Below are 19,239 nucleotides of genomic sequence, written 5' to 3'. Positions count from 1 at the left end.
TTCTAAAAAATGAGAGTTAGGCCTCATGCACACAACCGTTTTTTTTTGCGGTCCGCAAAAACGGGGTCCGTAGGTCCGTGATCCGTGTCCTTGATTTTTGGAGGATCCACGGACATGAAGGAAAAAGTCGTTTTGGTGTCCGCCTGGCCGTGCGGAGCCAAACGGATCCGTCCTGATTTACAATGCAAGTCAATGGGGACGGATCAGTTTGACGTTGACACAATATGGTGCAATTGCAAACGGATCCGTCCCCCATTGACTTTCAATGTAAAGTCAGGAGTCCCTATTATACCATCGGATCAGAGTTTTCTCCAATCCGATGGTACATTTTAACTTGAAGCGTCCCCATCACCATGGGAACGCCTCTATGTTAGAATATACCATCGGATTTGAGTTAGATCGTGAAAACTCATATCCGACAGTATATTTTAACACAGAGGTGTTCCCATAGTGATGGGGACGCTTCAAGTTAGAATATACTACGAACTGTGTACATGACTGCCCCCTGCTGCCTGGCAGCACCTGATCTCTTACAGGGGGCTATGATCTGCACAATTAACCCCTCAGGTGCCGCACCTAAGGGGTTAATTGTGCGTATCATAGCCCCCTGTAAGAGATCAGGTGCTGCCAGGCAGGAGGGGGCACACCCCCCTCCCTCCCCAGTTTTAAATTCATTGGTGGCCAGTGTGCCCCCCCTCCCTCCCTCCCCTGTATTACATTCATTGGTGGCCAGTGTGGCCCCCCCTCCCTCCCCTGTATTACTGTACATTCATTGGTGGCCAGTGGGCCACCCTCCATCCCCTGTATTACTGTACATTCATTGGTGGTCAGTGTGACCCCCCCTCCCTCCCCTGTATTACTGTACATTCATTGGTGGCCAGTGGGCCCCCCCTCCCTCCCCTGTATTACTGTACATTCATTGGTGGCCAGTGCGACCCCCCCCTCCCTCCCCCTCCTTTTTTCACGGACCCATTGACTTGAATGGGTTCGTGAACCGTTGTCCGTCAAAAAAATAGGACAGGTCCTATTTTTTTGACGGACAGGAAACACGGATCACGGCCGCGGATGAACAACGGTGAATTTTCCGAGTTTTCAACGGACCCATTGAAAGTAAATGGGTCCGCAGAAAATCACGGAAAACGGAACAACGGCCACGGATGCACACAACGGTCGTGTGCATGAGGCCTTAGGAAAAGGATTTTCTTACCTTATGCCGGCGTTTTTTGCTTTTTTAAAATTAAGCTGTGTCTCCTTTAAGTTCTGCTGATAATGGGGGAAAAATTAGCTCCCTAACTGTGCTCGCCAACTGATATCGCCGTTTGCTCCTTTGTCTCGTTCTCACAACTGAAAACGACCGCCAGAAGTACAATCGGGAAATCATTGGTGTAGTGTGCGTCGATGTGTGCACAATTCCTCCAAAATAACATCACAGAGACGTTCTCAAGTAGGTTCCAATAATGTGCCTCCTTCCAACGGCTAGGCGTGGTTTATTTATACCAGAAGATGGGAGGCAGTCTTACAATCATGACCAATAGGGAGACAGGTTATGGTATGAAGTGATTGGCTGGAAGGTGGTCTTACAATCATGACTAATAGGGAGACAGGTTATGGTATGAAGTGATTGGCTGGAGAAGATGTGAATGATCGCGCAAACTTATGTTCGCGCGTTCACACACTTATTCGCGCCCTTTCCGTTGCCGCGCTTATCCTCGTGGATGAAGAAACCTTTGTTCGACGGTCCCCATCCCTCCCGCCTCAGACGGCGCCATGACACTGGTATCCTGCATTAATACCAGGCCGGGCACAAATCAGCTACAGGTCGGGACGACCAGACCATCGTGCGAAAGTCTATGCGAACGCGAATGCGAACGAATCTGCGCATCTCCATAGGATAGATGGTGACCATATGGCGAACAATAATTTTTCCACAACAGTATAGTGTTCTTATTCACTGACAGCAAGCATTGAAAACAATGAGAAATTGAAACGCATTATGTTTAAAGGGGTTGTCTCACCTCAGACATTGATGGAATGTCGCTAGGATATGCCATGAATGTCAGATAGGTGCAGGTCCCGCCTCCATTCATTTCTATGGCAATTTTGAAAATAGATGAGCAGCACTATTTTCAGCAGTTCCATAGAAGTAAAAGGAGCTGTGGCTGTGCTTATGTGGTATGCTCTCCATTTATCAGGATTTCTATGGGACTTATGAAAATCTGAGTTATGAAAATTTTCATAACTCCCACAGAAATGAATGATGAGCATGGCGCACATGCGCAATGTGCATTCCTTCACTTTGGGGGCCCGTTCTCTAGACAGGAGCAGGTCCTAGAGGTGTGATTCTCGCCTATTTGACATTCGTGGCATATCCTAGCGATATGTCACCAATGTCTGAGGTGACACAACCACTTTAAGTTTAAAAACTTTACAAGCATTGATTAAGCTTTAGTTATGTAGCAAGCCCCGGAGGAGCCAGTGCAGAGGATGGGAGTGGTAGTGGTCCTGATGATAGTGTTAAAGAATGAGGCCAGAATTAAAAGTATCTTTTACTAAGTGCAACACAGAACTTCAGGTACCTTTTTAATAGCAGCTCATTTCAGGTGCAATTTTTTGGCACCAGTAAGGAATATGGAGACAGGTTGGATGGCTGTGATTAAGCCCTTGTATTGTACTGGCCTAGTAGCTTTCTGGGTGATGGGTGTCTTAACCGTAGTCCCTCACCTCACAGCATTGTCTTTAATGCTGGTTGTAGCTGTTCACTCTGCTGTCTGTCTTCTTAAGGATTTATTTGAGGCACAATCAAGTTGATCTCTGTGGAGAACCTCTCTTATGAGCAGGAACTCTGTAGCCTGCTTCCTCACTCTTCTGTGGTTACACAGGAACTCCCCCTCTTGACCAGACTGCTTGTTCCTACAAAGAGGCAAGGAAGACAGTGATTAGCCCTGTTACTTGCCGACCATTGCCATCTGTAACGGAACGCCTAGGGATTTTGTGTACAATTACTGGGAAGGTTGAATACTGTAGGTACATGTGATTGGCTGTTTTTACAAAACCCTGTGGGTGGTAACATTGTTGGGAGATGTGTATAAAATGCTTGTGTGTTAAAATAAAGGGAGTTCCTGTTTTATACCTTCATGAAGTCTCGGCTCATGTTTGGCTCATGGGATAACTACACTCTTGGGGATTGCTATATCATAATACTCCCCTGAGTATAAGCTCTTGTAAGAGCTTGCTCCTGGTTCCTGTCTCTGGATTTAGGAGAGGTTCACCCACTGGAGCCTGGAGCCTTGTCGTGGGTCCAGCGTGGGTGGAGGACGGTGAGACCTCAACCAAGCTGCGGCGGTTCGTGGGGTCTGCAGTGCTGACGGTGTCAAGTGGAGTGCTTGGAGTCCTCTGGAAGCACTAGGAGCATCTATCAACGGAGGTACCCGGTCGGGGTGCTAGGCGTTCCGTTACATTGGTGGCAAGCAGTGGGATGGCGTCCTAGTGTGAGGAGAAGCAGCTCGGAGACACCGTTCGTGGAGTATATTGAGGGCAACGCTAGTATCCGTACAGCGCCCCTGGCTACAGCAATATGGATGCCGTTGGTTCCTGCACAGCATTCCATGAGGAAGATCACCCGGATTACAGGGATGCCGAGCGGAAAGGCATATGGCACCAGGCCCTGGAGGACGTGCAGCGTCGGAGGGGGGAGAGTCTTCCCAGTGAGGAGCAGAGATTGCGAATGCGATTGGCGCTGCGACTACCTCTACTGGGAGAGCAACCATTGATGGAGTGGGTGTCAGAGCTTGAGACACTGGTATGGCAGGAAACCTGGCTGGATGACGCTTACCAAGCACTATGGTGGGACACAGTACGACAGTCTCCATGGATGGAGGAGTACGCCAAGCCCAAAGGTGAGGAATATAATTGCCCTGGTTTATTGTGGGAGTCTTTTGAAGACATTGACTTTGGGAGCACAGAAGAGTCTAGATTTTGGGACATTACTGACTACAGGTGGGACTTGCACAATTGGCCTACAACTAGTGGGGTGAGGGCAGATCTGACCTTTCTGGTCCAAAGGGAGTGGGAACTGGAGCAAGATTATCAACAGTTGTTTCGCTCCATTCAAGCCCAGCGCAAGATGCAAGACAGTTGGATACCAGGCCCAGACCTGCAGCCCTTCCCCTGGCAAGTCACAGCTGAGGTATCCCCTACTTCCTCACAAACTGTGGAGGTAGGGGACTTCATAGACTGGTACTGGGAGGAACCGTAGTCACTCCACCGTCCCAACAGGGTGGCTGGGCAGGCGGCCCAGATCTCCAACTGCCACTGGGAGTACAGGGAGAGGAGATTGTCGGTCCCTCATCTCTGCAACAACCAGAATCACTGGTAGTGGAGACAGCTGGTCTCACTACCCAGCGGCAGTATGCTCTACAGGGAGAGGAGACAGTTGGTCTCTCTCCCCAGCGGCAGATGGGGTATCCAGAGGAGGGGGTAAGTGATAGCCCCCCTCCACAGCTCTCTCCCAGCCCAATACTGAGGTTAGTGGGTAAGGCTTAAAAGCCCACTGACCCCTCTCCAGCAGAAGAGCTGGCATCAGAGCAGAGCGCCGCTGACCTCTGCCCTAACCATTCAGTTACTACCCAGCAGGAGTTGGCACCATGCACCCCAGCTGAAGCGCTGGCATCAGGGCAGAGCGCCGCTGGCCTCTGCCCTCCCCTATCCTCTTCTCCAGAGCCGGACTTCCCACAAGCTACCCCAGCGGAAGAGCTGGCATCTGGGCAGAGCGCAGTCGGCCTCTGCCCTCCCCTATCCTCGTGTCCAGAGGCTGACTCCCCACTGGCTACCCCAGCGGAAGAGCTGGCATCTGGGCAGAGCGCAGTCGGCCTCTGCCCACCAAGTACCTACAGCTCCAAGGTAGAGAACCACAAGGAAGCAAGGAGTCGCAGATGCCCACTCAACAGCTGGGGACATACAGAACAGAGCCAGGCCCCAAAATTCAACAGGTCCAGTATTGGGTTGTGGGTGGACTGCCAGACTAACTCAGGTACTGATCGTGAGGTCAGGTATCTGGTTAGTCTTCCCTGGGAGGGGGAGATGTGTGGCGAAACCAACCTCGCCACCCTCTCATCAGCCAGGCCTCATTTGTTCACAAAGGACTTGGACTAACTTGAACTCTCACCCCCACAAATTAGACCAGGGTTCAAGTTAGTCCATTACGTTTGGTAATTGTATTTTGTTTATTGCGTTACAGATAGAGGGAAGGGGATTTTGTGTACAATTGCTGGGAAGGTTAAATACTGTAGGTACATGTGATTGGCTGTTTTTACAAAACCCTGTGGGTGGTAACATTGTTGGGAGATGTGTATAAAATGCTTATGTGTTAAAATAAAGGGAGTTCCTGTTTTATACCTTCATGAAGTCTTGGCTCATGTTTGGCTCATGGGATAACTACACTCTTGGGGATTGCTATATCATAATACTCCCCTGAGTATAACCTCTTGTAAGAGCTTTCTCCTGGTTCCTGTCTCTGGATTTAGGAGAGGTTCACCCACTGGAGCCTGGAGCCTTGTCGTGGGTCCAGCGTGGGTGGAGGACGGCGAGACCCCAACCAAGCTGCGGCGGTTCGTGGGGTCTGCAGTGCTGACGGTGTCAAGTGGAGTGCTTGGAGTCCTCTGGAAGCACTAGGAGCATCTATCGACGGAGGTACCCGGTCGGGGTGTTAGGCGTTCCATTACACCATCCACATACTTAATCATTAAAATGGCCATAACATGCAAAATACATAATAATACAAACTATATACAATGGTAGTACCCCTAGTTCTGAAGTACTGCATACCCCCTTGGTGAAAAGCAGGCCATCCTTGAGCTGTGCTTGTGCTCGCTCCTTGTAGCCGTTGATGCACATGACATCCAGTGTGTTTCCTATGGGAACCCTTACAGTTTATCAACAATCAATGTGGGCCATTTGCCCCTCAAAACCCTGCATAAGGTATATGAGTCTTGGAGGTGTGGGAACACTGTCACAGGCTACCTGATATGTCACTACTATACTGTCAAGATACCATGACTACCGTCACACACAAACAGGGATAGTGCAGCCCTAAACTTCCCAGACCCACTATCCCTACCTACTTGCATGGTCACCCTTGGCAGTGCCCCTACAACTGGGCGGCGGTCCCTATGCTGAAATATGTGTGAGGACAGCACACGAACAGGGAAAAAGAAACAAACAGGCAAAGTGTAGTCATATGAAAAAAGGTCAACAACCAGACGGATGAAGAAGTACCACAAATGCCAGAAGCAAAAGAGAAGACTAAGGGTCCATTCACATGTCGGCAAAATGGGTCCGCATCCGTTCCGCAATTTTGCGGAACGGGTGCAGACCCATTCATTTTCAATGAGGCCGGAATGTGCTGTCCGCATCCGCATCCGTGCTTCCATTTCTGCAAAAAAAAATAACATGTCCTATTCTTGTCCGCAATTGCGGACAAGATTAGGCATTTTCTATTATAGTGCCGGCGATGTGCGGTCCGCAAATTGCGCAATGCACATTGCCAGTGTCCGTGTTTTGCGGATCCGCAATTTGCTGATCCTCAGAACACTTACGGATGTGTGAATGGACATGTCAAAAAGTCAAGAACCAGGAGATGAATACAATACCAAATCACCAGAAGCCAAAACATAGTCACAAAACCAGTCCAGAATTTCACAAGCCAGAGGAATTTTCAGAAATGCCACAAGCGAAAGGCAGGGGGAGCCAGAAGACACAAAAACTCACCCGGCATCTGTATACAGGTGCAGGCCTTATATAGGGTGCCGGCAGCTATCTTCATTCAGCAGGACCTGCGCTGACGTCACCACGTGGTGAGCACGATTACGTCAAAGGTCCTTTTGCAGGTCCTGAAAGAAGAAGATAGAAGACGATGCCGGCTGCGCGATCAGGTGGATGAAGTGAGTTAATTTTTTTTATTTTTTAACCCCTCAATCGATATTTTAGTAAGCTTTCTGTAATAAGAATGCTATTATTTTCCCTTAGAACCATGTTATAAGGGAAAATAATACAGTGAATTTACTTTAATGGGGTCCGGGGTTGCTCATCCCCATCATCCCCTAGCAACAATGCGTGAAAATTGCACCGCATCCGCACTTGTTTGCGGATGCTTGCGATTTTCACGCAGCCCCATTAATTTCTATGGGGCCTGCGTTGCATGAAAAACGCAGAATATAGAACATGTGGTGATTTTCACGCAACGCACAAGTGATGCGTGAAAATCACCGCTCATCTGCACAGCCCCATAGAAGTGAATGGGTCCGGATTCAGTGCGGGTGCAATGCGTTCACCTCAAGCATTGCACCCGCGCGGTAATCTCGCCTGTGTGAAAGGGGCCTAAAGGAGCATTTATTATGTGGGGGCCCTAAGGGGACTGGGTGGGATTGGGAGTGTGTAGATAGACATTGGACAGAGTTAGAGACGTAGCTTACTGTAAAAACAAAGATATGAGCGCGCCGCTGCTGTTGCCCCTTCTAGTGCTTTTTAAAAGTTGATAGTTATGTATTCCCGCCATGGCCACCATGCGCACACTGTGTTTCACCCACATTAGTGCACGGTATATCTGGTTACCTCACTGGTGTCTCTCAGTGACAAGGGCACATATTATGGCGTATCGCACAGCATCACAACATGGAGTATCATACATGGGCGCAAGTCACTTGGCTCGCTTAAGAGCATGCGACAATGTAACGCCGGCGTATTGTCAGCAAGAGTCACCCACCATTCTATATGAATGGTACTACTACCACATCAGAGTCAACGGTAACCCGTAGCAACAGAACACGGAAAAGTATACATTCTTTTCATGCAAGAGAGGCAAGGCTGTTTTCAACCGTCTTAGGCTACATGCACACGGCCGTTGTGTGTGTTTTGCAGTCCGCAAAACGCTGATGGCGTCCGTGTGCGTTCCGCAATTTGCGGAACGGCACGGACAGCCTTTAATATAACTGCCTATTCTTGTCCGCAAAGCCTGGACAAGAATAGGACAGGTTATATATTTTTTCGCGGACCACGGAACGGAGCAACGGATGCAGACAGCACACAGAGTGCTGTCCGCATCTTTTGCAGCCCCATTGAAGTGAATGGGTCCGCATCCGAGCCGCCAAAACTGCGGCTCGGATGCGGACCAAAACAACGGCCGTGTGAATGAGGCCTTACAAGTTGCTGAATGTTTTAGATGAGGAGAATGCAGCACTGTCCTGCAGCCCCTAGGGCACAGCTGCTGCACAACATCTTTTTACTCACTGATTTACTGACGTAGTCATTGAAATCAGCAGATGATGAAGTCACCTTGCAGATTAGACCTACAGGCTGCGTGTCATGTCAGTGCGTGTCATGTAACCTATCAGACAGGATTACACAGTCTTTGTAGCTGGATTTTTTTTTTTTCTTTTCGAGAAGTGTTTATAAAATGCCCACAACTTCCTCAACCGCTGCACTGTGCAGCCACAGACCGAGGAGATGACAATGTGAGATCTAAAACCTGGGCCCCCCACCTGTGACTGCCGAGGACCCGCTGGCCCCATACAGACAAGAGGACTTTCTGGGAATTTACAGTTTTACCCTCCGAGTGGAACAGCGGAAAGAAGAAGACCGTTGTCTTACATGTCACACATGGGATTACGTGGTGGATAAGGGGCCAGAGAAGCAGACAGCTAAACGTATACAGTATATGTACAGGAGGCACCAAGCTTTACCATGTCGCTGAAACTACCAAGGGGCTGGGAATTCTCTTTGAAATCTGACTTTGGAAGAATGGGTAAAGAAAATTAATATTTCATCATCTTCCTGTATGTGTGTTAATATGAAGTAGTATATGTTTAAAGGGATTCTGTCACCAGGTTTTGGCCTATAGAGATACGGACATGCACGGCTAGATCGCCGCTAGCATGTCTGCAATATACCTGTCCTATAGGGCTGTGTGCTTTTATTTTCTTTAAAAAAGGATTTTAGAGATATGTAAATGAGTCTTGAATGTGTCCAAGGGGCTGTACGAACCTTCCTGGTGCCCAGCCACGCCCGCCTGTGAAGGAGCCCAGCACCGCCTATGTCCTCCGAATCTCCTCCTTTCATCAACTATAGATTGCCGTAATCTCGCGATGCGCGAGCTCGCGCATGCGCAGTGCCGGTATAGTGTTCCTTCCCTGTGCTGGCATCAGCCTCAGGGAAAGAACTGCGCATGTGCGAGCTCGCGCACCGCGAGATTACGGTAATCTATAGTTGATGAAAGCAGGAGATTCGGAGGACATAGGCGGTGCTGGGCTCCTTCACAGGCAGGCGTGGCTGGGCACCAGGAAGGTTCGTACAGCCCCTTGGGCATCTACAAGACTAATTTACATATCTCTAAAATCCTTTTTTAAAGAAAATAAAAGCACACAGCCCTATAGGACAGGTATATTGCGGACATGCTAGCGGCGATCTAGCCGTGCATGTCCGTATCTCTATAGGCCAAAACTTGGTGACAGAATCCCTTTAAGTATAGCAGTGCTGAATGCGTCATTTGAAGGGGTGCTGTCTTTTGATAAACCCTCTCCGTATGCCCAGTAGAGTTAATAGAGGGGTATCCCAAATGGCCTGAGAACAGAGTCATTTAAGCAGCTTGGACTCCAGGGTAACTGGCATCTGTGCCTTACACAGGTCAAATCATCAGACGCTAACACCTTCCCTTGATGATAACTGATCATTTTGTCGCCCTTTAATTTTGCAGTGTAAAATCACGTTATGCTTCCTGTGATGATAATAGTAAGTATTTTTTGTGATTACTGTTTAAAATCCAATTCTGTGGAATTTATTGCAGTATTCATTTGGTGGATGTATGACATTGCATGGACGCCTATGATGTCCTGCAATCCCATTCCCATAGGAATACACTGCATGTGATACTACTACTTTTCCCAGGCATGTGCATGGGGAATTACTTGGTGCCACAAACTGGTATGGATCCCTGGCTTATAGGCCCTTTTACATGGGCTGAGGTTCTGGAGAATTATCTGGGGCGAGTGTTTATGTGACTGATGTTTCCGAATAATCGTCAGGTGTAAAGGTGTCGCCGACTGGGCACATGCTCATCCCTTGGGTGAGGGCATTCTTTATGCAGCACCTAAAATATTTGCTTGTTGGTGGGTATATTGCACAAAAAAGGAAACTGTAAGGGGAATGAATGATCATAGTAGCGATTGTTGAGCCCCATACATCAATGATCATCACCACTCTGGGCCCCTGTGATCATCACCACTCTGGGCCCCTGTGATCCTCACCACTCTGGGCCCCTGTGATCCTCACCACTCTGGGCCCCTGTGATCCTCACCACTCTGGGCCCCTGTGATCCTCACCACTCTGGGCCCCTGTGATCCTCACCACTCTGGGCCCCTGTGATCCTCACCACTCTGGGCCCCTGTGATCCTCACCACTCTGGGCCCCTGTGATCCTCACCACTCTGGGCGGCATTATTTGCTCACTGAGGCATTGAGAGCTAGGATGTGTCATAAATGTCTAATGAATGGCTTTCAACTGGCTGCTGGTCTAAGATGCTCTTGTTGGCCCTGCTTGCTTTTTTCATGGAATGCATGGTTGGTCACGGAAAAAAAACTGCAAATGGAAGTGGTATATTGGTGAGTAGCACCACTGCCACATTGTGCAAGCAATTGCTGAGGGACATAGTAGTAGGAAGCCCCATTAAAGTGACTGAAGTTATCCTGATAAAGTGTCATCAATGTCTTTGGGGACATAACCCCTTCAAAGGGAGTTTGTCACCCTCCAAGATTGGTTACAAACTAGGCAAACCACCATCGTGCCTCGAAACATACGGCAGCTATATCTTTCTTGTGAAAATCCAGTTCTCTAATCCTGTTCCTCTTTTTACGTTTATGCAGAGCGGGGCCATTTGGTGCGATCTGCCGTAATGCCAACCAGCTCCTCCCCCTCTTGTTTGATAGACAGTCTCTGAGAGTGGATGTACCTCCATACTCAGCATCCCAACCCTCGTATGTAGGGTGCATTCACATTACCATGTCTGTTTTGTGGACTGCAAACTGTAGAACAGCAGAACACGGACACCGGTCACGTGCCCCTCACATTACAGTGAGGACCCATTAACTACATTGCGCCCAAAGATTGGAGATGTCCTATATTTTGCGGCCTAGCCACATGGACCCGGAAGGACTTCCATGTGCTACCAGGTCTGTATGGCTGCACCACAAAATACAGTGCCTTGCAAAAGTATTCACCCCCCTTGACTTTTTTTCTGCATCACAACCTCGAATTAACGTGGATTGTTTGAGGATTTGCATCATGTAATTTACAGAACATGCCCCCAACTTTGAAGATGTGTTTTTTTTTTTTATTGTGAAGCAAACAACAAATAGGACAAAATAACAGAAAAAGTCAATGTGCATAACTATTCACCCCCTAAAGTCAATACTTTGTAGAGCCGCCTTTTGCAGCAATCACTGCTCCAAGTCGCTTTGGATAAGTCTCTATGAGCTTGCCACATCTTACCACTGGGATTTTTGCCCATTCCTCCTTGCAAAACTGCTCCAGCTCCTTCCGGTTGGATGGTTTGCGCTTGTGTACAGCAATCTTTAAGTCTGACCACAACTTTTCTATTGGATTGAGATCTGGGCTTTGACTAGGCCATTCCAACACATTTACATGTTTCCCCTTAAACCACTCAAGTGTTGCTTTAGCAGTGTGTTTGGGGTCATTGTCCTGCTGGAAGGTGAACCTCTGTCCTAGCCTCACATCACGCACAGAGTGGTACAGGTTTTGCTGAAGAATATCACTGTATTTAGCACCATCCATCTTTCCCTCAACTCTGACCAGTTTCCCAGTCCCGGCTGCTGAAAAACATCCCCCCAGCAGGATGCTGCCACCACCATGTTTCACTGTGGGGATGGTGTTCTTTGGGTGATGTGATGTGTTGGGTTTGCGCCAGACATAACGTTTTCTTTGGCCGAAAAGTTCAATTGTAGTCTCCTCAGACCAGAGCACCTTCCTCCATACATTTTGGGAGTCTCCCACATGCCTTTTCACAAACTCACAACATGCCTTTTTGTTTTTAGCTGAAAGTAATGTCTTTCTTCTGGCCACTCTGCCATAAAGCCCAACTCTATGGAGCATATGGCTTATTGTCGTCCTATATACAGATACTCCAGTCTGTGGAACTCTGCAGCTCCTCCAGGGTTACCTTAGGTCTCTGTGCTGCCTCTCGGATTAATGCCCTCCTTGCCCAGTCCGTGAGTTTTGGTGGGCGGCCGTCTCTTGGCAGGTTTGCTGTTGTGCCATGTTCTTTTAATTTGGTTATGATAGTTTTGATGGTGCTCCTGGGGATCATCAAAGATTTGGATATTTTTTTATAACCCAACCCTGACTTGTACTTCTCAACAACATTGTCCCTCACTTGTTTGGAGAGTTCCTTGGTCTTCATGGCAGTGTTTGGTTAGTGATGCCTCTTGCTTAGGTGTTGCAGCCTCTGGGGCCTTTCAAAAAATGTGTGTATATGTAATGACAGATCATGTGACACTTAGATTGCACACAGGTGACATCATTTCACTAATTATGTGACTTCTGAAGGTAATTGGTTGCACCAGAGCTTTTTATGGGCTTCCTAACAAAGGGCGTGAATACATACGCACATGCCAATTTTCTGTTTTCTTTTTCTAAACAATATTTTTATTTATATATTTTTAGCATTTCACTTCACCAACTTAGCCTATTGTGTTTCGATCTGTCACATAAAATTCAGATTAACAAAACATTGAACTTAAAGAGGACCTTTAACTACAATAAAAAATCTAAACTAAGTATACAGACATGGAGAGCGGCGCCCAGGGATCTCCCTGCACTTACTATTATCCCTGGGCGCCGCTCCGTTCTCCCAGTATAGGCTCCGGTATCTTCAGATTTTCGGCTCAACTGGGTGGAGCCTGCCGGCGTCTCCTTCTCCCAGGCTGTAGCGCTGGCCAATCGCAGCGCTGAGCTCATAGCCTGAGAGTTTTTTTTTTCTCTCAGGCTATGAGCTGAGCGCTGCGATTGGCCAGCACTCCAGCCTGGGAGAAGGAGACAGCGGCAGGCTCCACCCAGTTGAGCAGAAAATCTGAAGATACCGGAGCCTATACTGGGAGAACGGAGCGGCTGCTCTCCATGTCTGTATGCTTAGTTTAGATTTTTTATTGTAGTGAAAGGTCCTCTTTAAGGCTGTAATGTACCAAAATATGAAAAAAGTCAAGGGGGGTGAATACTTTTGCAAGGCACTGTATATGACATGTCCTATCTTTGTCCGCAACATGGGGATCGTGGACCTGGATGCACATGACCCGTGTCCTTGTTTTGTGGATCCAAGGTTTGCAGTCCTCAAAATGGACATATTGGTGTGAATGGTCCCATATGAGTAGGAAATCCCATAACTTCATGATAAATGAAGCATGATCGATGAAGGCCAATAGTGGTCGACCACTATGTCATATTCTAGCAATGTGTTACAATATTGTCAGAAGTTATTACTGTTTCCAGTATTAATTCCTTTATTACACATTTTAGTGATTGCTTATTCTGAAATGAATGCCATGTGCCAGTGATTTGAATAGAAAGGTGTGTAGTTCATGCCCCAGCGACTCCATTTTAGCAGACAGAGGTGAATATAAAATGTACATGTAAAATCTGTCAACTTTCATTCCCTAGAAGCTGATTTTGCATAGATGACCATAGAATAAATGTTGGTATTTGGATCCTCTTTATAGCCACCCATTGCAGACATGCACACAAGCAGCGATCCTCCTCCCACCCTGCGGACCGTGTCTCCCAGAATCAGTTATCTTGTTTCAGACAAGCAGATTGCTAATCAGATTCCATCTAGTGATAGATTCTCCAACGGTTTAGTACATGTCTTAAACTGATAAGTGAGACTCGAGGACTAGTTTCACACTGGCAGTAATCTGTTCTGGCGGTGTTCATCGTATCCAGCATAGCCATACTACCTTTCCCCGCTGGAGTCCATTGACTAGAATAGGACCCGGCGGGGATCCTGCCTGTTTCTGGAATTAGTAACGGGAATCGGCCGAACAAAAAATGCTGCTTGCAGCGGTGTTTATCCAGAAAAATCTTGCACTAATGCCAGATAAAGTTCGGATCCCCGTCGGGTCCCATTATAGTCCATGGGGCTTGGTGGCACTTTGGCAGTTTCCAGCTATGCCGCATGCGATGATCTCCGGCCCCCTGTTCCTCTGCCATTACAGCCTGCCAGAACAGTTTACTGCTAGTGTGAAGGTACATCAAGGTATAGCAATAGGTGATCCGGTGGTTATCAAAAGTGTCTCATTGACTTGGTTACCTCACAGGGCAATCAGAGGATCTCTATCTCTCTTGGGCCTATCAAGGGCCTATGGTACTTTAGGACTGGTGGCAGATTGACAATGATATACAGTTCTATTATGGGAAGGGTGTAGAAGATTTAACATTATTCCTTCCCGTAAACTATAGGCTAGGCTGTGCTGATGCCATGAAAATAACAATGGCCAAGGGTGATTTTAATCCATATCTTGTTTCTAGCTATCCATTGCAAGTGGTCAGAGTTGGAATACATGCAGAAGAGGCCTACTGTACATAGAAGTGAGGTGGCTCCATAGCAACAACCAATACTTCTCCAGTGTATTTTTACACCATCACACTCCGTACACTACACTACTAAAGAGTACTAGACTTTAGAAGGACTAATTTTAACCCCTTAAGGAACCTTGCTGTACATGTACGTCACAACTGGACATGACTTAAGGACCAGGGACGTACATGTACGGCGGACTGATCGGGAAGGTGCAGGAGCTGCGCCCGCCCGATCAGCGACACGGACCCAGCAGTCACTGACAGCCGGGTACCTGCTGCATATGCCGGCATCGGTGAAGACACCGATTCCGACGTATTAACCCCTTGTATGCCCCGGTCAAAGCTGACCGCGGCATGCAGAGGGTTTGCGGAGGGTACGGGTGCCCTCCGCATCTCCATTGGAAACCCGCGCTGCAGTGGCGGGGACCCAATGGCAGAGAAGGCAAGCCCAATGCCTTCCATAGGCATCGGGGCTTGCCTCCTACGGAAGCCTGTGAGATCCAGCCAGACCTGGAGTTTAAACATGCCTGGGATTAACATGTCTATCCTACAATAAATAGGTTATAATATAAGGGCAGACTAGATGGACCATGGACTTTCTATGTCTGGAAGGGAAAGGCACTAGTACAGTATGACCACTGGACTTGTTCTGAAGTACGTGGGGAGGGATATCTGTACTGGTCCACAATGCGTGTAGGATTGCGGGTTGGGACTACTCTGAGATGGCACCAACCTCCCTTTCACTAAGCCCCATAGTCCTATTTTTCAAGTGTGTGTTGCCATGGAGCCTGTTGCCATGGTAGTAACGCTAGTGCATGCTAAAAGGGATGGAACGTTGTCACATATTGTAACAGTAACAGCATTGCATCCGATCATGCAGTGTGACTGTTTCTGGTGACTGTATTGGCACTGCTATGTAAAGCCTAATTCACACATCACCAGAGCCAAAACCAGGAGTGGAGCCTTCAAAGAGATAAGGTATAATGGAAAGATGTGCACCAGCTCTGTCTTTTGGACCAGCATGTGGATTTGGCTCACAATCACAGATGGAATCACTAACCAAACATTGACCAAACACGGACTGTGTGCAGGGGTGCACCTAGTCTTTCTGCTGCCTGAGGCGAAAACTGATACGGCGACCCCCCCCCCCCTCAATGCCAATTTCTTAACCTAACCCCTTTGCCACAATGAAAGCGCTCATTGCCCCTGGCCTTTCTGCTGCCCCCCTCTTGCCCCTACCTGGTGCCGCCTGAGGCGATCGCCTCACCTGGCCTCACTGGTGGTGCACCCCTGACTGTGTGAAGGCGGCCTAAAGCTTTGCTTGGGCCAAAGCAAACACCAAAACATGCTCCTAATTCCTATTAGGGAGTGCAGATAAATGAGAAAATGACTATATTTCAGGACTGAGTTGACGGCAGCTGAGTCTATAGCGAGTGCTGCAGATAATATTATCAGGGCCATAGATATGTCATGTTCAGCCGTTCTGCACCCGGCCTGTTCCTTCTTCAGTTTGTACATTAACCTCAGACAGAACAGGATGTGGATTGTAATGTAATGCACAACACACCAAGTCGGAAGCAATTAAATTGACTTTGTTTCTCTCGACCTGACGTTTACAGCTGGAATTCATAAGAACCGAATGTTAAATTCTTAATAAGGCTTCGAAAAAGTTATGTTCGGATTAGGAACTAGATGACTACAAGGGGTTGCAAAACCGTAGAAAGAAATCAACATTGATTGCACCAAAGCAACTGAATTTCCTGGGTGGTTGGTGTCCTAGATTCAGTGACACATACAGGTGAAACCCGAAACTCGTGCAAAGTTCATTTATTTCAGTAATGCAACTTAAAAGGTGAAACTAACATATGAGATAGACTCATTACATGCAAAGTGAGATATTTCAAGCCTTTATTGGTTATAATTTGGATGATTATGGCTTATAGCTTATGAAAGCCCAAAGTCACAATCTCAGGTCCCCTTTGCTCAGGGGGTATGGATTAATTAGCTGACTAGAGTGTGACACTTTGAGCCTAGAATATTGAACCTTTTCACCAAATTCTAACTTTAAGCTGCATTAATGCAATTCCTTTTAATTTGCATTACTGAAATAAATGGACTTTTGCACGATATTCAAATTTTTCGAGTTTCACCTGTATATCTGCATGAGAGCAATTGTAGAAGAGCTGCTGAATCTGAAATTCTAAAGAAAATTCTCAAAGGAACCTTAATGGCTAGACTTGTGGGTACACATTTCTGCAAGAAAGTATGCGCCCCCTGCAACAAAAGGAGTAGCACTCACCTTGCCTGCTGCTCCCATTTCAATGCTCTGTTCACTGGCTCCAGTGATGATGTCATGATAGGTGATCTATGCAGCCCATCACTGGCTGTAGCGGTGATCTCACGGGTGTTGATGCCTCATTGCTGCAGTCAGTGATTGGCTGCAGCGATAACCTCACTTACCTTACTCCATTTGCTGTTTCACAGAATTGTAAACTGTTTGTAAACCATTTCATGGCAACCCGTCCTTGTCTAATCGGTGCCCGGTTTTTCTCACAATTTCTTTGTTTTTGTTTGTCCACCTGCTTTTTGAGAATTTACTACTGGTTCTCTACGTAAATGAGATCTGGGGAGTTTCCTGATTATGTTTTGTTTAACAAGCCACACTTTTGCCTTGTGACATGGTGCTGTATCATGCTTGAAAAAAGCATTGTTCATCACCAAATTGCTCCTTGGTCATTTGGAGTGCAGTGACCCGCTGGTTCACTGCTAAAGAGTTAATACTAAGTTCATTGCTAAAGTGGTAAAAGTGTTCAATGCGAAGCTGACCATGATCTATGCACTATGCAACCCAAAAAGGCTATGTATAGGTAAGAAACAGTTAAAGGGGTTTTACGAGATTTTTATACTGATAACCTATTCTCAGAATAGAAAAAAAGGCAGTAACGAGCAGCACCCACGGGCCTAATCCACCTTTCCAGAATGCCACAGCCATACCACGACCACAGATCCTCCGCAGTCCATAGATTAATAATCAAATGACAGATAATAGCAGCATCTCCAGAAGTTCCTCTTTATTCTTCGTACGTACAGAAATGTGTACAAACAGAGCAAAAATGCAACGTTTCGGCTACGACGTAGCCTTGACATTTATGTGTATTGTGGGTGGATACAATTTCTACAGTTTTCTTTGGGAATGATGTGGTTTTGCAATTGTTGCATTTACAGCATCTTTGGAAGCCTTTGGATGTGAGCAAGTTGGATCCGTTAGATGAAGTTGTTGGATTTTTCTTGATAGTGGGTGCTACTTTTAAACTTAAATTTGTGGCATTAGTGTAGGTTATTTGTGGCTTGTTGGTTAAAGTGGATCCTATTGTCTTCTCCTTCAGGAGATGAAACCAATATTTATTTATGTTGGGCATGATATGGTAAAATAATACGGATTGTGTCTTCTTGTTTTGATGGTTTGTTCCTAGGTGTAAAGAAATCCCTTCTGTTCATGGACCTCACTTTTTCCAGAGTTTTCTATTGAGTCAATGGGGTAAGCTTTAGTTAGAAATTCCTGATTCAAATTGATCGTTGTTTGTGCAATTACATTTCAACCTTCTAAACTGACTTATGGGAATGTTGAGAAGCCATCTGGGGAGGTGGCAGCTAGTATATAGGATGTGACTATTTTTCATTACTGTTGTTGTTTACATTAATTGATAAATCCAAAAATTCTACATTTGTTTTACTGGTATTGGTGGTGAATGTTAAGTTTCTATCATTGATATTGATTTCTCGTATGAAGGTTTTGAGGAATGCTTCAGTGCCCTGCCAGATGAATAATACATCGTCAATGTATCTTCTCTGTAATGCTAGATTGCACCCTAGATGGGGTTTGATGATATTTTCTTCCCACTGGACCAAAAAAATGTTCGAATAGCTTGGTGCAAATCTAGTGCCCATAGCTGTGCATTTTGTTTGTAAGTAAAACCGGGAATCGAAGGTGAAGTAGTTATGGGTTTAAAATAAAATTGACTCCTTCAAGTAGGAAATTATTCTGATCTTCTTTTAATGTATTGTTTGCCACTAGTTGGCTCCTAAGGGCTTCCATGCCTTGGTTGTGCTCTATGATTGTGTAAAGTGAGTTGACATCCATGGTGCCAATGATCCAATTATTTTCAAAATGAAGTTGTTCTAATGTGAATATGATATCAGTGGAGTCTTTGATGTATGGAGTTTGTACGGAGTTTGTATAACTATAGGCTGTAACATTTTGTCTATGTATTCTGATAAGTTTGCTGTAATTGAGCCAATACCAGAGAGTATAGGTCAGTCTGGTGGATTATTGTAGTCTTTATGTATTTTCGGTATGCAATAAAAAACTGGCATTCGTTTAGGTGTTACTATAATATATTTTCGTTCACGTTCTTGGAGTACCTCATTGTTGAGTCCCTCACTGCATAGTTTGATCAATTGTTTATGAAATGTTTCAGTGGGATTTTCTTTTAAGGGACTGTAGGTGGAAGTGTCAGATAACTGTTTATTGCATTCTTGTTAGTATTGTGCAGTGTCTAAGATGACTATAGCTCAACCGTTGTCTGCTGGTCTAATGGTCATGTT

General features: G+C 46.5%; 1 protein-coding gene across 1 annotated transcript in view; it reads left to right on the top strand.

Moving 5' to 3' along the window:
- The first annotated feature begins 8,480 nt into the window (after positions 1 to 8,480).
- ARHGAP25 (Rho GTPase activating protein 25) overlaps positions 8,481 to 19,239 on the top strand; it is a 120,438-nt gene continuing 109,679 nt past the window's right edge. The window contains exon 1 of the mRNA XM_040414455.1: positions 8,481 to 8,797. Coding sequence (XP_040270389.1) covers positions 8,737 to 8,797 — 61 coding nt within the window. The 5' untranslated portion in view covers positions 8,481 to 8,736. The remainder of the gene's footprint in view (positions 8,798 to 19,239) is intronic.

This window comes from Bufo bufo, chromosome 1 (assembly GCF_905171765.1).
Source record: "Bufo bufo chromosome 1, aBufBuf1.1, whole genome shotgun sequence".
NCBI classification, from domain to species: domain Eukaryota; kingdom Metazoa; phylum Chordata; class Amphibia; order Anura; family Bufonidae; genus Bufo; species Bufo bufo.
Note: the sequence above shows the minus strand (reverse complement) of the source record. Positions and strands in the feature narration are given on the sequence as shown.